Source organism: Colossoma macropomum, unplaced genomic scaffold, assembly GCF_904425465.1.
Source record: "Colossoma macropomum unplaced genomic scaffold, Colossoma_macropomum, whole genome shotgun sequence".
Taxonomy (NCBI): domain Eukaryota; kingdom Metazoa; phylum Chordata; class Actinopteri; order Characiformes; family Serrasalmidae; genus Colossoma; species Colossoma macropomum.
The window spans coordinates 56,443,119-56,462,864 of NW_023494792.1; the positions used below are offsets into that span (position 1 = coordinate 56,443,119).

At 39.1% G+C, this 19,746-nt stretch overlaps 1 protein-coding gene across 1 annotated transcript in view; it reads right to left on the reverse strand.

Moving 5' to 3' along the window:
- Positions 1–949: 949 nt before the first annotated feature.
- The window catches only part of aldh1l2 (aldehyde dehydrogenase 1 family, member L2), a 30,255-nt gene continuing 11,458 nt past the window's right edge, over positions 950–19,746 (reverse strand). The window contains exons 6-23 of the mRNA XM_036577637.1: positions 18,111–18,200; positions 15,974–16,108; positions 15,058–15,183; positions 14,858–14,949; positions 12,869–13,016; positions 12,626–12,745; positions 12,419–12,546; positions 11,214–11,364; positions 11,048–11,118; positions 10,846–10,951; positions 10,652–10,739; positions 10,353–10,446; positions 9,405–9,504; positions 9,218–9,316; positions 5,659–5,824; positions 4,756–4,861; positions 4,424–4,623; positions 950–2,509 (exon numbers count right to left, since the gene is read on the reverse strand). Coding sequence (XP_036433530.1) covers positions 2,454–2,509; positions 4,424–4,623; positions 4,756–4,861; positions 5,659–5,824; positions 9,218–9,316; positions 9,405–9,504; positions 10,353–10,446; positions 10,652–10,739; positions 10,846–10,951; positions 11,048–11,118; positions 11,214–11,364; positions 12,419–12,546; positions 12,626–12,745; positions 12,869–13,016; positions 14,858–14,949; positions 15,058–15,183; positions 15,974–16,108; positions 18,111–18,200 — 2,076 coding nt within the window. The 3' untranslated portion in view covers positions 950–2,453. The remainder of the gene's footprint in view (positions 2,510–4,423; positions 4,624–4,755; positions 4,862–5,658; positions 5,825–9,217; positions 9,317–9,404; positions 9,505–10,352; positions 10,447–10,651; positions 10,740–10,845; positions 10,952–11,047; positions 11,119–11,213; positions 11,365–12,418; positions 12,547–12,625; positions 12,746–12,868; positions 13,017–14,857; positions 14,950–15,057; positions 15,184–15,973; positions 16,109–18,110; positions 18,201–19,746) is intronic.

Consider the following 19,746-nt stretch of genomic DNA (forward strand, 5'->3'; position numbering starts at 1 on the left):
TGTTCTCTATAAAATATGTACATGTATATTAATGTCAAATGAGATTCGCTACACTTCAGAATCTTAATTTTAGGGGACTATTTTGCCTCACAACACCCTACATGTACCTCTCCACCATGAATTAATAAAAACATGCACTTTAGTCCATCTTATCTCAAAACTATCTCCAAACAATGTCACGCTGCATATTGATTACCATCTCACGTAACTGCTTTCTGTGAGGGAGCTTTCATGCTGAGCACTGAGGAGCACGGCTACAATAATGCTAGTTTACTCCTCTATGGGAATTACAGTGTCATGTAACGTTATGTTAGCACCAACAGTGGTTTGACCTCCAACACTGAGTGTAGTACTACTTAGACCAGCTTTACACAGACATTTGAAGTTGTAATAGACTTTCACGTGGCATATTCCTTCATTTGAATGTTACTTTGAATATTTTATTAATATTTTTATTATTTTATTATTTATTTATAACTTATTAGCTGTCTGCCAAGCTATCCAGTCCAGACGCTGTTTAACAAAACCTTTCACTACATATATACATATACATGTTTACTCCATATACACACTATTAGCACAAAACTATTACTTTTAATTCACATACATGAAAATTGTAATTACATATGTGCATAAGTAAGATCCTTCTAGTGTGGGTTTGCTCTTTTTCAGCAACACTCAAAAGTGACTTGAGTGTGAATATCGCCCACTTGTGGAGGATCTTCTAACTGCAGCTTTATAACAACCTGCGGACACTGTTTATCTTGCACACTGCAAACTAATCACAACGCTGATTAATCAAGAACGTAAATGTTAATTTGTGATTTTTTTAATTGAATATTCAATTTTAATCAGTCATGGCAGCCCTAAAAGGCAGTGATGAGTGGCATCAAAAACACTGAGATGATCTGACATGAATTCCTTTTGCAAAACACAAATAAAAAACACATTTTTATGTAGAAATTGTTCATGCTCCTTCACATTTTATTGCAGATAGAAACAGTTCTGGCTGCTTGGTAAAATAAATACTGTCAGTGAAATGCCCCCCCCACATATTACCTAGTTCAAAAAGGACAGAAAGTGTTGATGTTGTGAGATTCACTGGATTGCCTATGTTGTCATTCACCAAAGCCTTTATGAATGTTATATACATTTGTATGCAAAAGTTTGAACGGTCAAATTAAGTAAGTTAACACATCTTCTACAGGGAACAAAGTAAAATATGGGTTTTTAGTATGGCATTAGATATTTTAGTGCACAATTTCAACATAAAATAATACATAAAATAGAAAATGTGCCATAACTTTTGCCCAAGCTACATTTAATGTTTTTATTTTCCAATATCTTAAATTAACAAATAAACAGAAAGTGTGTATTAAAATGTGCAGAAGTGTGTTCTCTGTAGAGGATGTGTTCACTTATTTTCGCTTAGAAAATCAACAAAATGTCATCTGACCAAACTTTTGCACAAGACTGTACAACAACTTGCAGTATGATTTAGTCCTTCTGTGTGAGTAAAGGACACATAACACACTACATAACATTCAGAAAGATTCTAAACAGCTTCATAAGCTTTCCTGCAGTAAAGTGTTTACTCAAATTAAAAGACTTACGGTGTGGAATTCTACCTATTAACCCCTTTAGTCCAACATTAGGCTAAATTTGTGTCCAGCAAATCCAACCTGAGGAGTTTTGGGGGAAAATGGACTTGAGAGATCCGTGCTGAAGACTGTCCTGCCCAATGTACCGAAGCACATCTTAACAGTTTCCCTTTTGCTACACTTTCTCAGCTTATCCTTATATTTTACTGATTACAGTCATTCTGTATTTCCTGTGTGGAATGCAAAGTTAAAAATATATAGAAGTTTAATTTATCTTGTTCTCTATAAAATATGTACATGTATATTAATGTCAAATGAGATTCGCTAAAATGCTGTGAATATTAATCACCTACCTTTGTGATATACCAGTATAACATTTCCTAAAGTATCAAGCAACATAAAATAGCTTTTGAGCATCTTAAGACAAAATGCTTTAAGTGAATGAATGTTCTGTGTATGGATTTATGTAACAGGTAGAAAGCTTCCTTTTTTACTTCAATATGTTGTCAGTCAGGTATTGGCAGTGTCCTGTTGATGACCGTGTTCTGATGCCAAAATGAAGACCGCAATGATCCATGTTTTTCGCACGGTACTATTGGATGTCTTTGAGCTGCCTTGGCACGGAAAACTAACGTTTCCCCCTCCGAGCAGAAAGGCATGTTCTGGAGACAAACTGATAGAAAACGTAGGCACGAAAGTAAAGTCTTGGCAGGGAGTGCTTTTTTTAACCCCCTGATCAAACCAGTTCTGAGCGAAAGCCCAAGCAAGTTGGCGGATGAAGCGTGCGAGCTGCAGTTCCGTCCACTGCTTGGCAGTCCAGCCCAAAGTCCAGTAGCAGCAGCAGGTTTTCTCTTAGTACTCCACCGTCACCGCTTTGGTCCGGAGATACTCATGAAGAGCTTCCTCACCTATGAAAGAATGAAACAGCCACCCATCAGAACCCATAGACTAACTGTAATGCTAGAAGTAAGGCCTGGTTCACACATCCTACCTCTGCATGGTGTGAGAGATGCAGCAGTGTGAGCACTACAGCTCGAATGCACTGGCCTTTCATACATACAGTGTTTGTGACATTCCTTTTTCCAGACAGATTAATGGTCACATCAGTGACTCTGCGCAATTGAAACAGAATTTATGAAAGTGCACAGTATGTTTGTTTGTCCTCGACAGCATTCTGACTTGTGATTAGGAAAATGTTTCAAGCCTGGTAGGTCAACCAGGAAATCTGTTTGCAGCACAGAATGTTTAACTAGTATTTTGTCATGAATTAAATAACAAAATGAGTTTTTAAGTTTCTATACAGTTTTCTGTTTAATTTTCATTGATTTTCATGGCTTATTTTAGCGTATTTTGCTGCACGGTGCGCGTGGTGCAGCGCTGCTTCAGTCTGGCATCTGGGACTCACGGCCTGCGTGAACCGCTGACCAGTTAACATGGGCACCGAAATGAAAAGCAAGACTTTCCGCGTCGCTCAGGCCACGCACAAGCCGTATGTGTGAACCAGCCCTGATAGCAAGAGGACAGTGGTCCACTGTCGGCCCACTAATGGCAAAGCTGGCGGTCCACTGACGTTTTGCTCAGCATTTTCCGGGCGGTCCACTAGTGGTTAAGCGGAGTATTAGACAAAAGTCCACTTATCATCACTCATAACAATAATCAATAATCTGGGTGGTCCGAGGGCAGACCAGCAGTGGCAAACAATCAGTGGGATGCTGACCTTTTCAAACCAGCGGACCGATATATGCTTGCTGTCTGGGCAGGCCTAAGAGGTAAAGCAATAGTTCAGCAAATAATCAAATTTGATCATTTCCGACCCAGATGTAGTCAATCAGACATATATGGTGTCCAAATTTTGCTTCTTCAGTTTAGCACTGAGACTGCAAGGCTAATATTGCTAACAAACACAAAGTCAATGGACACCTAAATCTTTTCCATAAACAGATCCCCAAAGTTTCTCTCAACCCGCATCCAGGTCTTCATTAAGGACATTTAGTTACAGTCCCATTTCACCCCTCGCCCCTACCACTTAGCCCTTAGCCCTCTGTTTTGCGTGTTCACGTCTAGGGGTAGGGTGTCCCAATTTTTGTTGAGATAGAGGGGTAGGGTGAAGTGTTAGGGCTACATGACCCTTGAAACGGAGGTTTTTCAGAGGGACACTCCAAAGAGAGTGATATGAGAAAAAAATAGAAAAACTGGCAAGATGGCTGCGTGAGCGACCAAAGAAACCCACAAATGTGAGAATTTTCTCTGTTAAAAAAATTACGATAATCATTGTATTATCTTAGTTTAATGCTGTTTCAATGTATTATGGTCGTTTTCTTCATAACAAGCATAAAAGTATGCTAATGTCACGGTAGCTAGCTAGCTAATTTAAGGTGGAACGGGAACATTTGAACAAGAAGCTGGTGAATAGCTGACTTCAGCTTCGTATCACCAAAGAATTAGCGGTGGGTGATAATAAATAATTATCTTATCCCCCCTCTTTGCAGGCATATGATGCCCTAAATGTAACTAAAGCACAGCAGTGAGGTTGATGGCTGCCTAATGTGTTCAGCTCTGCAATGAAACCTGGTAATTTTTATAGCTCACAGTCATACTGTGTCCTAAACCACATCTATGAGTCTGTGCAACCTTATTGAAGACCTGGATGCGGTTTGAGAGAAGTTTTGGAGATGTTTCTACAGAAAAGATCTGGGTAACTATAGATTTCTAGTGTTTGTTAGCAACATTAGCCTCTGAGCTCCAGCACTAAACTAAAGAACTCCAAACAAGTTTGGACAACAAACATGACTTCCACAACATCTGTGGTAAGTGGTGCTCACCAAGGTCCTTCCCAAAGCCAGACTGCTTGAAGCCTCCGAAGGGCGCAGCCACATCCGTCTTGTTGTATGTGTTGACAAACACAGTTCCAGCCTCCAGTCTCTCACTGACGTACATGGCTTTGTTGATGTCCCGTGTGAAGACTCCAGAGGCCAGACCAAACTCGGTGTCGTTTGCTCTATTTAGCACTCCATCCACATCACTGAGAAAGATTAAATGGCCATTCAGAAGCTTTTGTTAGAAACACAGCTAAACCTTCATGTTTCACTGTCTTTTTTTTGCATTTTTCCCTTTGCAGTTTCTCAACAAAGCCAGAACGTTAAGCATAACTTACCCATCTTTAAATCTGGACACCACCATGACGGGGCCAAATGATTCCTCCTTAGCAACGAACATGTGATCCTCTACATCTGTGAACACTGTGGGCTCCATGAAATATCCTGCACAAATATATCGACAGTGATGAGGACATTATGGTACCTTTCGTTCTGTAGTGTTTTGTTCAGAGGAAATTAATAAGTACAGAGTCGCAATAGTTCTGTTTATAACAGTGAGTGCGTTTACATCACACTAATAATCCGATAACTGCAGAAAATCAGATTTTGACAGTAATCCAATCAATGCGTTTACATGCACTTGAGTAATCAGATAATGGGACACTCCAGGTCTACGAGTCAGGCAGTAATCAGATTTCTGTTTTGCAACCAGCCAATAAAGGTGTGATGTAAAGGTATCGTAAAGATCAAACTTCATGTCACAGCTTCACTTTACCTGAAAATATGAACATACATCTTCTAGACCATATAAAAAATTTAAATCCTTTATTTCATCACGCAAGTATTTGGTTTCAGCATCGCTCCAAAAGTGTTTTGCTGTGTCTCGTGGCAATTTCCGGTACCACCATCTGTTTTCGCACAAGCACAGACTGAGAAATCCGAAAGAAATCAGAGTAAGAGTTTACATGCACTGAGAAATCTGATTACTGAGCTAAAATCCAGCTCTCTTTATATTTCTTAATCGGATTTCTAGACCTTACGCCGATCTTAGAAATCGGGGTATGCTGTTTGCATGACAATTTGAATAATCAGATAACTGCAGAAATCCAATTATGATCGGATTATTGAGTGCATATATTAATGCACTCAGTGGAACTAATGAGCAGTGAGCAACAATCACATCAAAACATCATTTGGTTTTTGAATTGCAAAATCTATTTGTTGTGGGTATGAGGTCTCACCAGGTCGGTCAACCTGTTTTCCTCCGTAGACCAATGTGGCACCTTCCTTCACCCCAATGTCACAGTACTCCACCAGCTTATCCAGGTGGGCCTTATGGTTCTGGGGGCCATGGTCTGTGGAGCGGTCCAGAGGATCTCCAATCTTCATCTTCTTAATCTCCTCAACCTGGGCACATCAGTAGACTCAGTAAACAAGGGTGCTTTTTGATTCTAGCTGTTTATTACATTTATGGATATTTCATCAGAATAATCTTTTATTATCAGTATCAGATTGAATAAAAGTGTAGCATTAGTCTGGTTTGCAGCTGTGAAACTCTGTTGAAAGGTATGGGTTTAAAGTCTTGAGATCAAGGCTTTTTTATTTAGTAAACAGAATATATCATTCAGTGACTTTTGATACATACATTTACAAACTTTTTTTCTGTATGGTACATTTCACATGTGTAAAATAAAAGTACTTTAAAATATATTTGGTTAAAATATATACGGTTAATATATTCTGAAATTTTAGTGATTGGGATGTATTTGACATGAATTTTGAATACACAAAAATATACGTTCATATATTTTTTTTCCATACATTTTTTCTCCACATTTGGGCCATTTGGGGGCAGTCATAGGCTGGAGGTTAGGGAACCAGCCCTGTGACCAGAAGGTCACTGGTTTGATCCCCTGAGCTGACAGTACGTGACTGCCCTAGAGCAAGGCACCTAACCCCCAACTGCTCCCAGGGCGCCGTGGATAGGGCTGCCCACTGCTCCAGGCAAGTGTGCTCACTGCCCCACAGTGTGTGTGCATTCACTAGTGTGTATGTGGTGTTTCACTGCACAGATGGGTTAAATGCAGAGGTGAAATTTCCCCATTGTGGGACTAATAAGGGTCACTTAATCTAATTAATTAATTAATCTTAAATTAGAGTTTAAGTTTTAACTACATCTGACCTGAAGACCTTTATCTTTTATCGTCTCATATACACAAGCAATATAAATGAAGACAATTTAATATATTATAAAAATATATTATGAAATAAAAAAAATATAAAGTAGTGATTAGTACATTTTGTTTCAACTGTATTAAATTGAAAACAGTACAAAACATTATTATGAAGTTTATTATTGTTGTTGTTATTTTTTGTAATTATATGCTCAAATTTGATGCCTGCAACATGTTCCAAAAAAGCTGGTATGGTAGCATATGTGTCACATCACTTTTCCTTTTAACAACACTTACTGATTGTTTGGGAACTGAAGACAGGTACTGATCCAGTTTTGAAAGTGGCCTGTCATGCGGTAGTCATGTTGAAATAAACATGGACGTCCCTGAAAAAGACGGCGTCTAAAAGGCAGCATATGTTGCTCCAAAAATTATATAGATGTTTCAGTGTTAATTGTGCCTCCACAGATGTGCAAGTTACCTAAACCATGAGCACTAATACAGCCCTATGACTGTGGCTTTTGAACTTAATCGGATGGACGTCCATTATTTCCATAAGCAATCTGAAAGGTTGACTCGTCAGACACGCATCGACACTGTGCATCAGACCCTTTCAGATGAGCTTGAGCCCAGAGAAGTTGGCAGCATTTCTGCATGTTGTTCACATATGGCTCCCAGTGGGCACAGTACAGTATCCCTGAGCCCATTTGGTGATATCCATTACAGCAACATGCTGTTTTTTAATTCAGTGCTGTCTCTGGGATCGAAGGTCACAGGCATTCAGCTGTGGTTATTGGCCTTGCCTTTTATGCAGAGAGATTTGCCTTAATCTTTTGATGATATTATGCACTACAGAGGATGAAATACCTAAAGTCCCTGAAATGGAACATTTGGTAACACTTTATTTTAAGGAACACATATTGGGAACTGATTAAGGTCTTGCTCTTTGGTTGATAAAGCCCAAATCAGACACCTCTAAATGCTGTATTTGCTGTGAATTAAGGTTTATTCACTATAAACTTTATTAGTTCATAATTGGTGGTCTGCAGTGAAATTCACTAATAATTACATTATTAAATGCAATAATGCTCAATAAACATTTTGTTAAGCACTTGTCATGCAAATTATTGAGCATGAATTATCATAGAGATTCACATCATATAAATGTAAAAATGAGCATTTGGTTACTATGGATTTTAGGTAGAATCAAGTGATTTCTGGAGTTGATTGCTGTAGACTTAATACGTTTAAAGTTACAAGTTTTATAAGTCACTAATATTTCAAGACCTATTTCAAAGTGCAGTTTAGTTATTACTAATTACATACGAAAAGTTATGTGCTGAAAAGTTTTCAGTAAGTCAATATGTAACACGAATTTACAAGTTTAATCACACATTTAATGTCTTTTTATTAGTATTTTGGTTGTCACAAAGATTGAATTCTTCACTAATATGTCAGTATGTGTTCTATATTAAAGTTCAATGACTGAAACCGCACATTAGAACATGATTCACATCTTTCAGTATTAGTGATTATTAAACTCTTATTATTTCTTATGTACTAAACTGCAACAAAGCTATAAACTTAACACTACCTTAAACCTATTTGAATCAAATTCTGACAATTATACACTAAGATGTTAATTTACATAAAGTATATGTAGATTTAGTAAATTATTTCGCTAATATAAATTATTTTGATAATATATGCTCAATAATTTGCATAATGATGTCTTAACAACGTATTTATTGTGCATTATTACAGTTGATCATGCAATTATTAGTGATTTTTACATCTAATACAGGTCATAATGAATAAAGCTTAATGCACAGTCAATAATCTGTTTAGAAATGTTTAATTTGGGCTTTATTGAGCAAATAACAAGACCTTAATAAACTCCCAATATAGTATTCTTTGATATAAAGAATGGCCTGGGTTCAATTCCCGGCCGGGTGACCAGGGTCATTTCTGTGTGGAGTTTGCCTGTTCTCCCCGTGTCTGCGTGGGTTTCCTCCGGGTACTCCGGTTTCCTCCCACAGTCCAAAAACATGCAGTCAGGCCAATTGGACATGCTAGATTGCCCCTAGGTGTGAGTGTGTGTGTGAATGTGTATGTCTGTCTGTCTGCCCTGTGATGGACTGGCGACCTGTCCAGGGTGTATCCTGCCTTCCGCCCAATGACAGCTGGGATAGGCTCCAGCACCCCACCGTGACCCAGAAGGATAAGTGGTTTAGATGATGGATGGATGAACATTTTTCGTAAATTGTTGGATTATTCATTGACAAATTATTTGGCAAAGTGGCGAGCCTCGACCCATCCTTGCTCCTTTCCTGGATGCTCCTTTATATCCAAGCATGTTTGCATCACCTGTTTAGATTGTTTTTTTGAACATTTCACAATGATCCATGTTTTAAAATGACCCTTTTTTGGAACTTGTTGCAGGCAACTTTAAAATGAACATATATTTACAAAAACTTCGTAAAAAATTTCGTAAGATAAAACATCAAATATCTAGTCTTTGGACTGTTTTTGTTTAAATACAGATCAAATCAAAAATGCTTTGTTTTCATTGGCATTTCACATACTGCCTCAACTTATTTGCATTTCACACAACGCCTCAACCTACCACTCGTGCGATGAACTCATCATGAATGGACTCTTCCACAAACAGCCTGCCCGCAGCTATGCAGTTCTCTCCCTTGTTGAAGAATACAGAGCTCATGCCCTATAACACACACACAAATGCACAGGTAAGCCTGCTGTAACTGTTCATTCACAGTAACTAATAATCTAAACTGTGTTTCCTCTCTCACCATCCTCACAGCCTTGTCCATGTCACAGTCGCTGAAGATGATGAGAGGGGATTTACCACCCAGCTCCAGGGAGACCTTCTTCAAATTACTGACTGCACAGCTGCAAGAAGAAATCACATCACATTAAGAGAAAGCACTTTAATAACTGTCTGTAAACACTGCCATGAACTATACAGTACTGTGCAAAAGTCTTAGGTACCCAAGCACAATGTTTAAAACCATTCATCTTAGCAACAGTGTTTTTGCTTATAAACAACACTTACACCGATCAGGCATAACATTATGACCACCTCCTCGTTTCTACGCTCATTGTCCATTTTATCAGCTCCACTTACTATATAGGTGCACTTTGTAGTTCTACAGTTACAGACTGTAGTCCATCTGTTTCTCTGCATACTGTGTTAGCCCCCTTTTACCCTGTTCTTCAGTGGTCAGGACCCCCATGGACCCTCACAGAGCAGGTACTATTTGGGTAGTGGATAATTCTCAGCACTGCAGTAACACTGTCACTGTCACTGCTGGACTGAGAATAGTCCACCAACCAAAAATATCCAGCCAACAGCGTCCTGTGGGCAGTGTCCTGTGACCACTGATGAAGGACTAGAGGATGACCAACACAAACTGTGCAGCAGCAGATGAGCTATCGTCTCTGACTTTACATCTACAAGGTGGAATGACAAGGTAGGAGTGTCTAATAGAGTGGACAGTGAGTGGACACAGTGTTTAAAAACTCCAGCAGCACTGCTGTGTCTGATCCACTCATACCAGTGCAACACACACTAACACACCACCACCACATCAGTGTCACTGCAGTGCTGAAAACGATCTGGCAAGAATGTAGAAACAAAGAGGTGTACTTAATGAAGCGGCTGGTCGGTGTGTGTACATATATATGTTTATATGTATATAAATATAAGTATATAAATATATGTATATAGGTATATTTACCTTTTCATAATCTGTTTGCCAATGGGGGTGGAGCCAGTGAAGCCCAGTTTACGAATATCAGGGTGATCAGACAACCTCTGTCCTACTAGACCACCTGAGAGACAGAGATTCATTTTCTTTATCACCACATCATTAAAGGAGGTAAGAGTAGCAGTCCTGCTTACTGTTATTTTCATAGTGGAGATACGCATAGAATCGTATGTTATTTATATCATAATAATGTTATAAAATATTGTACATTTATCTATATACATAGTAGAAAACCCTACAGACGACCAGATAAGAGGTAAGGTACTTACCTGATCCTGGTATGATGTTGATGACACCTTTAGGAATCCCTGCTTTAACTGTCAACTCAGCAAACTTCAGTGCTGTTAAAGGAGTCACCTGAGTAGCAGAAAGTGTTGTACCTACTCATTTCCTCTTCTATGACTGCTTTTGACAAAGTCCATGGCTAAGAGAGCTGTTCAGTGTTTGTATGAAGGTGCTTTACCTGTGCAGGTTTTAGGACGAGTGTGTTTCCAGCTGCCAAACAAGCTGCACTCTTCCAGGCCAGCATCATTAAAGGGTAGTTCCATGGGATCACAATAGCACATACTCTGGTTCAGGGTAACAGAGATAGTAAAAAAACCTAAATGTGACACATAGACACTTCCGTGCGTTTGTATTACATGCAGATATGCTTAGAGATGTACCCCAGTGGTTCTTTCTTGGTGAAGGTCAGGTTGCGGTTGGGTCTGGCCTGGTTGATGGGTATTGTTGTGCCCTGTGGGTACATTACACATGAGCAATGATATGGAATAAGGTGGGTATTGGGGCATAAACAACAAAGCACAGATCAATACACACTCAAACACACACCTGGATCTTGTCACACCAGCCCGCGAAGTATCTGAAGGTTTGTATGGACATTCCTACATGAGTTTTCAGTGCTAGTGTATACACAGCTCCTGAGTCTATGGCCTCAATAGTAGCCAACTCCTCTTGATGCTCCTCCATGAGGTCAGCCAGTCTGCACAAAGACATAGCACATTAATAGGCATGACAGGCATGTTTATTTAAATACCACTGTCTCTGCACTGCTATATGTTTCATTTGCTACAAATATGTAAAGAGGCCCATATAACTGAAAACCAAACTTTGCTCACTTCTTAAATAAAGTTTAAAAATAAGTTTGACCATCTGAGGTTGGGAGTCTAAGACAGCACGCTGTGCCTTGCCTTTGAGTGGGTAGGATGGCCCTCCCACTCCCCCAAACACTCAGCACAATGCTAGCAAGCGCAGGCTTCTGTTAGCTGATGCAATAGAACTGGCAGTTAGTGTTCTCCTCCAAGCATGTTCAGCTGTTGCATTAGCTGCAGTTCGAAAAGATGGGGTGGCTGGCTTCACACGACTCAGAGGAAGCATGTGGTAGCCTTCAACCTACTAGCACTGGGAGTATTGTGCGACTGGGGGAGACCTAGCAAATGGCTGGAATTGGACACGACCAAATTAGGAACAAAAATAGGGAAAAGATCCAATAAATAATAAATGAGAAAAATAAAAGTATGAAGTATTTTTTTTAAAAATTCTAAGCCTCCAAACATAATGTTTACTCTCCAGTCCATATATGGAAAATATGGCACAATTTGAATTCACTGCTTTTGTGATTTCACAAAAAAAACATCATATTTGTCCACCTATGCAGCCTACAGCACTTTAACTCCGCCCACTCACACTAAAATTAGGAGAAGTGTTTCAGCTTGGATTGCTTTTGCACGAAGCACAATACAGAGCAACCAATCAGAAAAGAGGTAATTTACATAGGTCAGTCTTAAAGGCACAGTAACAAAAATAGCCTGTTTAATTCTAAGGATAAAAAGCTGCAGGAAAACAGTTACAAAACCACTTAAACGTCACTCAAAAGTTGACATCAGGGAGAAAAATACATGAAAGATACAGGATATGGGCCCCTTAGGTGGCTAACAGTGAATGACAGCCACTTTATTTGATTTGCAAAATGATAACAGACTTCCATAATTTGCAGTGCTGCTTCTTTAAATGCACAATCACACTCCAGAGCTCACTTGTATAGCAGTCTGCCACGGTCGCGAGGGTTCATCCTGCCCCAGGGGCCAGTCTCAAAGGCCTCTTTAGCTGCAGCCACTGCTCTATCTACATCTGCCACAGAGGCAAATGAAACCTTACAGATCACCTACAGGACAGGACCAAAACACAGACACAAGTCAGACCCAGTATGAGAACATGGGAGCATATGTGTGTGAGAGACTTACAGAGCCATCAGTGGGGTTGACAGTGTCATATGTTTTGCCATTTTCTGCATCCTCAAACTTCCCGTTGATGAAACACTGATAGGGCATCTTCAGGGTCATGTTATTAATGTCTTTTGTTGCCTGGGGAAATCAAATAACACAACACGTAACATGTAAGTATCAATGATATCAGTAATATGAGATTATCTTTAAAAGCCTGGATAAAGTGAGCATGGTCTGTTTGTGTTTGTGCATGACACTAACATAGTTGATGACCAGCTCCTCCTCCTGGTCCTCCCCTCTCAGACGCCGTACAAACATCTGGATGAACTCGTGGAAGGAGGTGGCCATGTACACGTCCTCAGTCTGCAGCTGAATATCTGCACGCTTCTGCTTGATCTCTTCTATCAGCCTGTCACACATATATCAACTGTTAACGCTGATCAATTACGACCTCATCGCTCAGTTCTCTCTAATAACGACTGGTCTCCAATGCATCAAACAAACATGAAAACATTGAAATTCAAGTCCTAAAGCAGTGCTTCCCATTCCAGTGCTGAGAAACATGCAGATGATTCACATGAAGGCAAAGCAAGGCAAGTTTGTTTATATAGAACCTTTCAAACACTGCTGGCATTCAAAGTGCATTACAAATGAGAAAACTCAAGGTCAGAGTTGTTTAAAAAAAAAGGAAACACGAATAGAAAAACAATTAAAAACAACATTAAAAGCAGAATTAAACAAGATTAAAACAATACATTTACATTAAAACATTATTAAAACAAGAATAGAACAATAAATACATGAGAAGATCATTAAATTAAAAATCAAAACATACATTTTAATTAGGATAGTTAAATAATCATTTAAAAACTAAAAGTTAGATTAAGATTTTAAAAAAGTGCCGTTACAGAGGAAAAGGGCTAGAAACGCTAACAGTGTTTAAACTGAGCTGAAAGCTGCTCAAACGTTTTGAGCCTGGATTTAAAGTGTCCAGTGTTGGGCTCTTCTAATGCTCTCTGTTAACTGGTTCTATTAAAGAGCAGCAGAATAGCTAAACGCTGCTTCTCCATGTTTAGTCTTCACCTTCGGCAGGACTAACTGACCAGTTCCTAATGATCTGAGAGTTCCGCTCGGCTCATATCTCTGCCAAATATGAAATAAACATGCTGGTCCTGCACCACTGAGTGATTTATAGACCAGTATTAGTATCTTAAAGTCTATTCTGTAATGGACTGGTAGCCAGTGTGAAATCTATGTTATGGACGGCTCCAGCATGCAACTATTTAACCCAGAGCTGCCCAAAAAGAGCCAATGAGGACGTTTGATTTAGCCTGCGATAGTCATTCTAACCCCACCCCCTCACCCAACAAGAGAATAAACATAGTTTTGTACCATATATAACTTACCTAATACTTTTTTTCCTTTTAAATGGCATTTTTTAAGCATTTTAGTACCAAATACAGTGTAATGTTATGAAATACATTTTTTAAGCTGTACTTGGTAAGTTGGAGACCTCTCTGGTGTAAATGTGTAATTGCATGCAATGTGTGAAAGAATTTTGTAACGTTGGCTGTGCTTCAGATCCCTTCCCTGAGCGAAAACAGACTGGAAATAAGCAAGCAGCGTTGCCACGAGACGCAGCAAAATACTTCTGAAGCGACACTGAAACCAAACACATGCTTGACGAAATGAGGGATTTAAATATTCCTTATTTTCTAGATGACGTATGTTCATATTTTCATTTAAAGTGGCGCAATGCTTTTTTTAAAAAGCCACAGCATGAAGTTTGAGTTTATGTTACGTTTACGTTACAAAATCTGATTATTGCCTGACTCATGTAGACCCGGAGTTTTCCTATTATCTGATTACTCAAGCGCATATAAACGCATTGATCAAATTACTGACAAAATCTGATTTTCTGCAGTTACCGGATTATTAAGTGCATGTAAACACACTCATCGAGCCAGACCTTCTTTTTGAGCCTGTGTTTGACGTTAACACATAAAGATGTATGATGTGGTCTGAAAAACTCCTGTAAAATCTGACCCCCCCGCCTCAGACTTTAAAAATTAAACTTTTTAATTAATACATTTTTCACTCTTTTAAATCAAAACGTCCCTAATTAGTAAGTTGTACTGTAGTAAAGGTAACAAACATCCAGGCGTGATTTTTCTTATGAAGGTATGAAGTTTTTCTCCTGAAAAACATACTTAGAGGTGATTAAAAGTCTAGGTCAAAGACCAAACCTACCTGACCACATCCATAGATGCAGCCCCAGACTTAAAGAAATCAGTTGTGTCCTCAATTACTGGCACGTTGCTCAGAATGCCCTTCCAGATCACCTGTAACAACGAAGAACATATTCAGATGGTTGTGTGTTAACAATCTCTCTCTAACACACTTGTATAATCACATGTGTCATTTGGAAGCAGCCACACATACACACACACCCTGATCTCCTCTGCCATCTTCCTCTCCTCCTCAGTGAGCTCTATGCTGGTAGTATCTCCTGATGAGAAGTACTTTGCAGCTGGAATCATCTTTCCATCTTCAAACTGTAGACTTTTTACCTGGAGCTGCACAAGCAAATAAGTATATATTAATAACAAGTGTGGTCTCAGCTATTCATTTTCCCCCAAAAAACTCTTTAACAAACAAAGTTAGGCCTGTTTCACATATACTACTTCTGCGTGACATCATTGATGCAGGAGCATGCAACAGCTCTGCCTGCAGAGTGATACAGCATGCAAGTTCCACAGACATCCTTTTTCCAAACGGACAAATAAACATAAGTAAATAGCTAAAAAGAATTCATATTTTTGTTAACCTTTGTCAGCTTTCTGACTTGTGATTGGGAAAGCCCTGTAGAACTCAAGGAAATGTGTATGCAGCACGAAATATACCACTAGTAGTTTGTTTGATAACAGTCATGAACTGAAGAATCTTCATTTGCATAATATTTTATTCAGTTTTCTATTTCTTTTTCATTGATCTTCTAGCTTATTTCATTGTATCTGCTGTGTGACGCATGCAACCTAAAGTCTGGATCGCTTCTGTGACTCATCAGGGATGCACTGCTGAGCTGTTCTCACTTTGTGAAAGCCCTGGCCTGTTAACATCAGAGCCGAAACGAAAAGCAAGCTGTTCCCCGTTGCTCATGCCATGCAGACGCAGTATGTGTGAAACAAGCATTAGTCAGCAAACGAGCGCTACAGTGATCTGCTGAAACTTGTGTTGAGTTTGCTTAGTATGTTCTGACGAAATGTTCTGAGCTCTGACAAATCACATTTCACAGTTGTGTCATATCACTCTTATCATCATTTCTGTTATCATTTCTACTGTTGTGTGCGTGAGTGTGAGTCTCACCGCTTTCCCATCAGAGCCAAAGAGCACAAGGCCTGAGCTGGTGATGAGTCCAGGCTGAGACGCTCCCTCCACTTCCAGCGGCTGACCTGCAGGAACTGGGCTGCTCAGCAACGACGAGCCATAAAGTGTAACCGGCTACAGAAAGAACACATGCACACAGCACCACACTTAACACCATAACTTCCTTGAGCAGAGGTCTTCCAACCTGGACCTTGAAACCAGTTTCCGGTCCTGGAAACTGTAATCGGTTATAGGAATGACACTAGGTCGGGGGTCGGAAACATGTGGCTCATTTAAGGGGGAACGGGAAAACTCGAACAAGAATCAGGTGAATGAGAAGCTAATTTCAGCCGTTGAACTTTGAGAGACATTTCACATGAAACGACTCCACTTTTGGAAAAGTTTCCTGCCTGAGATGCGAGAAAAGTGGCTATAGGTGAGCTAAAGCTTAAAGCAGAGCAAAGGAAGTCTGAGTTTTCGTTTATATTTTGTAGCCTATACTAGCACATTAGCAAATACCGAGACATATTTACAGCCAAGATGGCAAAATGGACATTTGGGTTGCCTAACTCTGCATGGGGTGGTCAATTATTTACATCAACAGTTACCAGTGATCACAAAATCCAGGACCCAAAACTGGATTCAAGATCCAGATTGGAAGACATTTCACCTACAGCATCCCTAAACTGTGTGTTCTAGGCCTCTGTGACAGGGTGATGTAATGGAATATCTGGAATGACTGACATGTTTTGATGATTTAAAGGCGATAATCATTTTGAGAATGAGAACTGATAGAGAACTAGAGAGGACTATTTTAATGTTGAGCACCTCGCAATATAATGTTAAATAATATTAATAATATCAATAATATTAAATAATAGCAGATGTAGACGGTGATCCTCCTGTTCCTCACTATGTAATGTAATAGAGTAGAAAAAGTTGTGGTTGTAGTATGACGCCTTGGCCTTGTGTAATTAAAGTGTAATTAATCAAACAAACTTTTCTGTCCAGTGTTGTGGAGTCTGTAGCCGCTTAGCTTAGCTGTTTTGTCTTGTACATTGTACATTCAGATCCACAGAGCATCCCTGGAGCCTATCAGTGCTCTGTATGCAAATATGAGCTGCTATATTGCCTGTGCAAAAGTTATAGCTAGAGAGATAGATAGAACTTTATTGATCCTGGAGGGAAATTGCAGTGTTTCAGTTGCAAGACATATAATTGCACATAAACTTATATATAGTTGCTGTCCAATGAAAAACATATCCATTTTTTGCATTTTTTACTTTGCATCTCTGCATCATTTCAGCAGCTGTCCTTTACACTGTGTGAATTTCATGATGATTGGACCGACAGAAATGTTCCAAAATTGCTTAGAATAAAAGCTTTTTCCATTAACTTGCATTGAAAGTAAAGAACGTTTTTGCCTTCTCCTGTAAAGTTACTATTTTGGAGATACTTGTTTTTCATTGGACAGCGACGATATACTATGCAGAAAAATAGAAAATAGAAATAAATCTAGACGTAAGTTAAAGTACAAGAGAAATAAAATAAAAGTATATCTATTTGCATATTTACATGGCATATGAGACAGATTTGTTGTATTTACTGACAGCAGGCACTGACTGGTATGAGATAAACTAAAAGCACATATTATAGACATAACTAACTCTAACTAAGTTGCATCAATATTACAGTGTAAAGTGCATAGTGGAAGTGTCATTACAGTAATAGTTATGATATATTGCACAGTGTGTATTAATCAGAGAGGAGATATAGTGATGTGGTTCAGCACAGTTCAGACAGCAGGAGATCAGTACTGTCTCTGCCGTAAGGAGACTCATTGTAGAGCCTTATAGCAGTGGGTAAGAAAGATCTCACACGGCGCTCATGGCACATTTTATACTTTTTGTTTCATTTTTTTCTATATATTAAACTCTGCACTAAAATGCATGGTAAAGTTCATGTTTCAGTGTGTTCTCTGTAGAAGATGTGTTAGCATATTCTTACTTAGAACATCAACAAAGCATTTTGGCTAAGGGTATTCAACTTTTGCATATGACTGTATGAGCTGCGGGGTTTTAGATATATAAGTGTTTACAAGTGTATCAACTCCTGCATGTGTACTGAGTGCACACACCTGCCCATCAATGACAGCCCACGCTCCTGGAACTTTATCATGGCCACGAATCCAGTTGTGAATAACTTCGGCAGGCTGAGCCATGTTCACCTACAACAGAGAGACACCGATGGAGTTAATGGGTTTAGAATGACAGAGTATACTGCCCCCTCCAGCTACTTTTTCAGAGCAGTAGTAAGGCGACAGCTGCTGGCTGCAACACAGCATTCCAGTCCTCTAAACTCTAATATACAGGAACGCTGGGCAATATTCCCAACCCTCTGACTCTCACTGTATTTCTCTCTCTCTCTCTCACACACATTCCTGTCTGGGAACTTTCCATGCCTCTGAACTCATCAACTGATCAGACAGCTATACTGCCCGCTGGCAGTCATGACAGCCATGACAACTTATCTCCAAAACAGCAGTATCCACCTTAAATGCTAAAACATCAGTACGTGCATTATTAAGCTATTTGGTTACTTGTTCGGAATACATCTGTTTTTTTTTTTTCAAAATTAGCTGATCTGCCATGTGATATTATGATCTAAACCACCAAACCAAGTCCTGCATTTGATGCTTTCTTATTTTAGCACACAGAAACGTGCAGGAAGACAGAGCAACAAGTGATTTTCTTTCAGAGTCAATATTAAAATATAGTATTTTTACGGCTGTCCAATGATTTAAATAAGTAATTTTGTGTAAGAAATTTCTCAAATTTGTCTTATTAGCTCAAATGTGACCATAAAGAAAGATTTTCTTATATAAAACGTAGTGCATTTTGTTACAGCTATAGTGGCTACAATCTGGCAGTCTGACGGACAAATCTGGGTTTGGTGGATGTCAAGATAACACCACACACTTAAAAAACATGGTTCTTCAAGGGTTCTTCAGTAAAGAAAATGGTTCTATGCAGAACCATGAACACTAAAATAACCCTCTGCATGATTAAAGGCTTCTTTGCATGGTGAAATGGTTCTTCAGATTAATGGAGAATGTGCTGTACATGGTTCTATATAGAGTCTTTTTGAAAAGTGTTCTTCATAGCACCAAAAATGGTTCTTCTATTGTTACACGCTTGACGTTTGTAACAATAGAAGAACCCTTTTTGGCACCTACATAGAACGCTTTTTAAAAAGGTTCTATATAGAACCATGTACAGCACATTCTCCATCAATCTAAAGAATTTAATGATGCAAAGAACCTTTTAATCATGCAAAGGGTTCCTTGAGTGTTCATAGTTCTACTACTTTACTAAAGAATTCTTGAACATTTTTAAGTGTGTACCTACCAGAATGCACAGTGCCAACAGTAAAGCTTGAGAAAGGATAGTAGTTGGGGGCTGTTTTTTAGGGTTTGGGCTTCAAACAACTCCAAAATCTTGTGAAAAGCCTTCCTAGAAGAGTACAGGCTATCAGAGTTGCAAACAGGGCTATATCAATGTCCATGGTTTTGGAATGGAACATCCAGCAAGCTCATTTAGATGTAATGGTCATTTGTCCACATACTTTTGGCCATGTAGTGCACATAATGTACACAGTCAATGGTTCCAACTTCTATATGTGTACATGACAGAAGACCTCTTGCTCTTGTACAGCTCATGTATTCTTGTTACAGTGGAGGCTCTGAAGAGGAACTGTGGATTTCCACTTTGCTA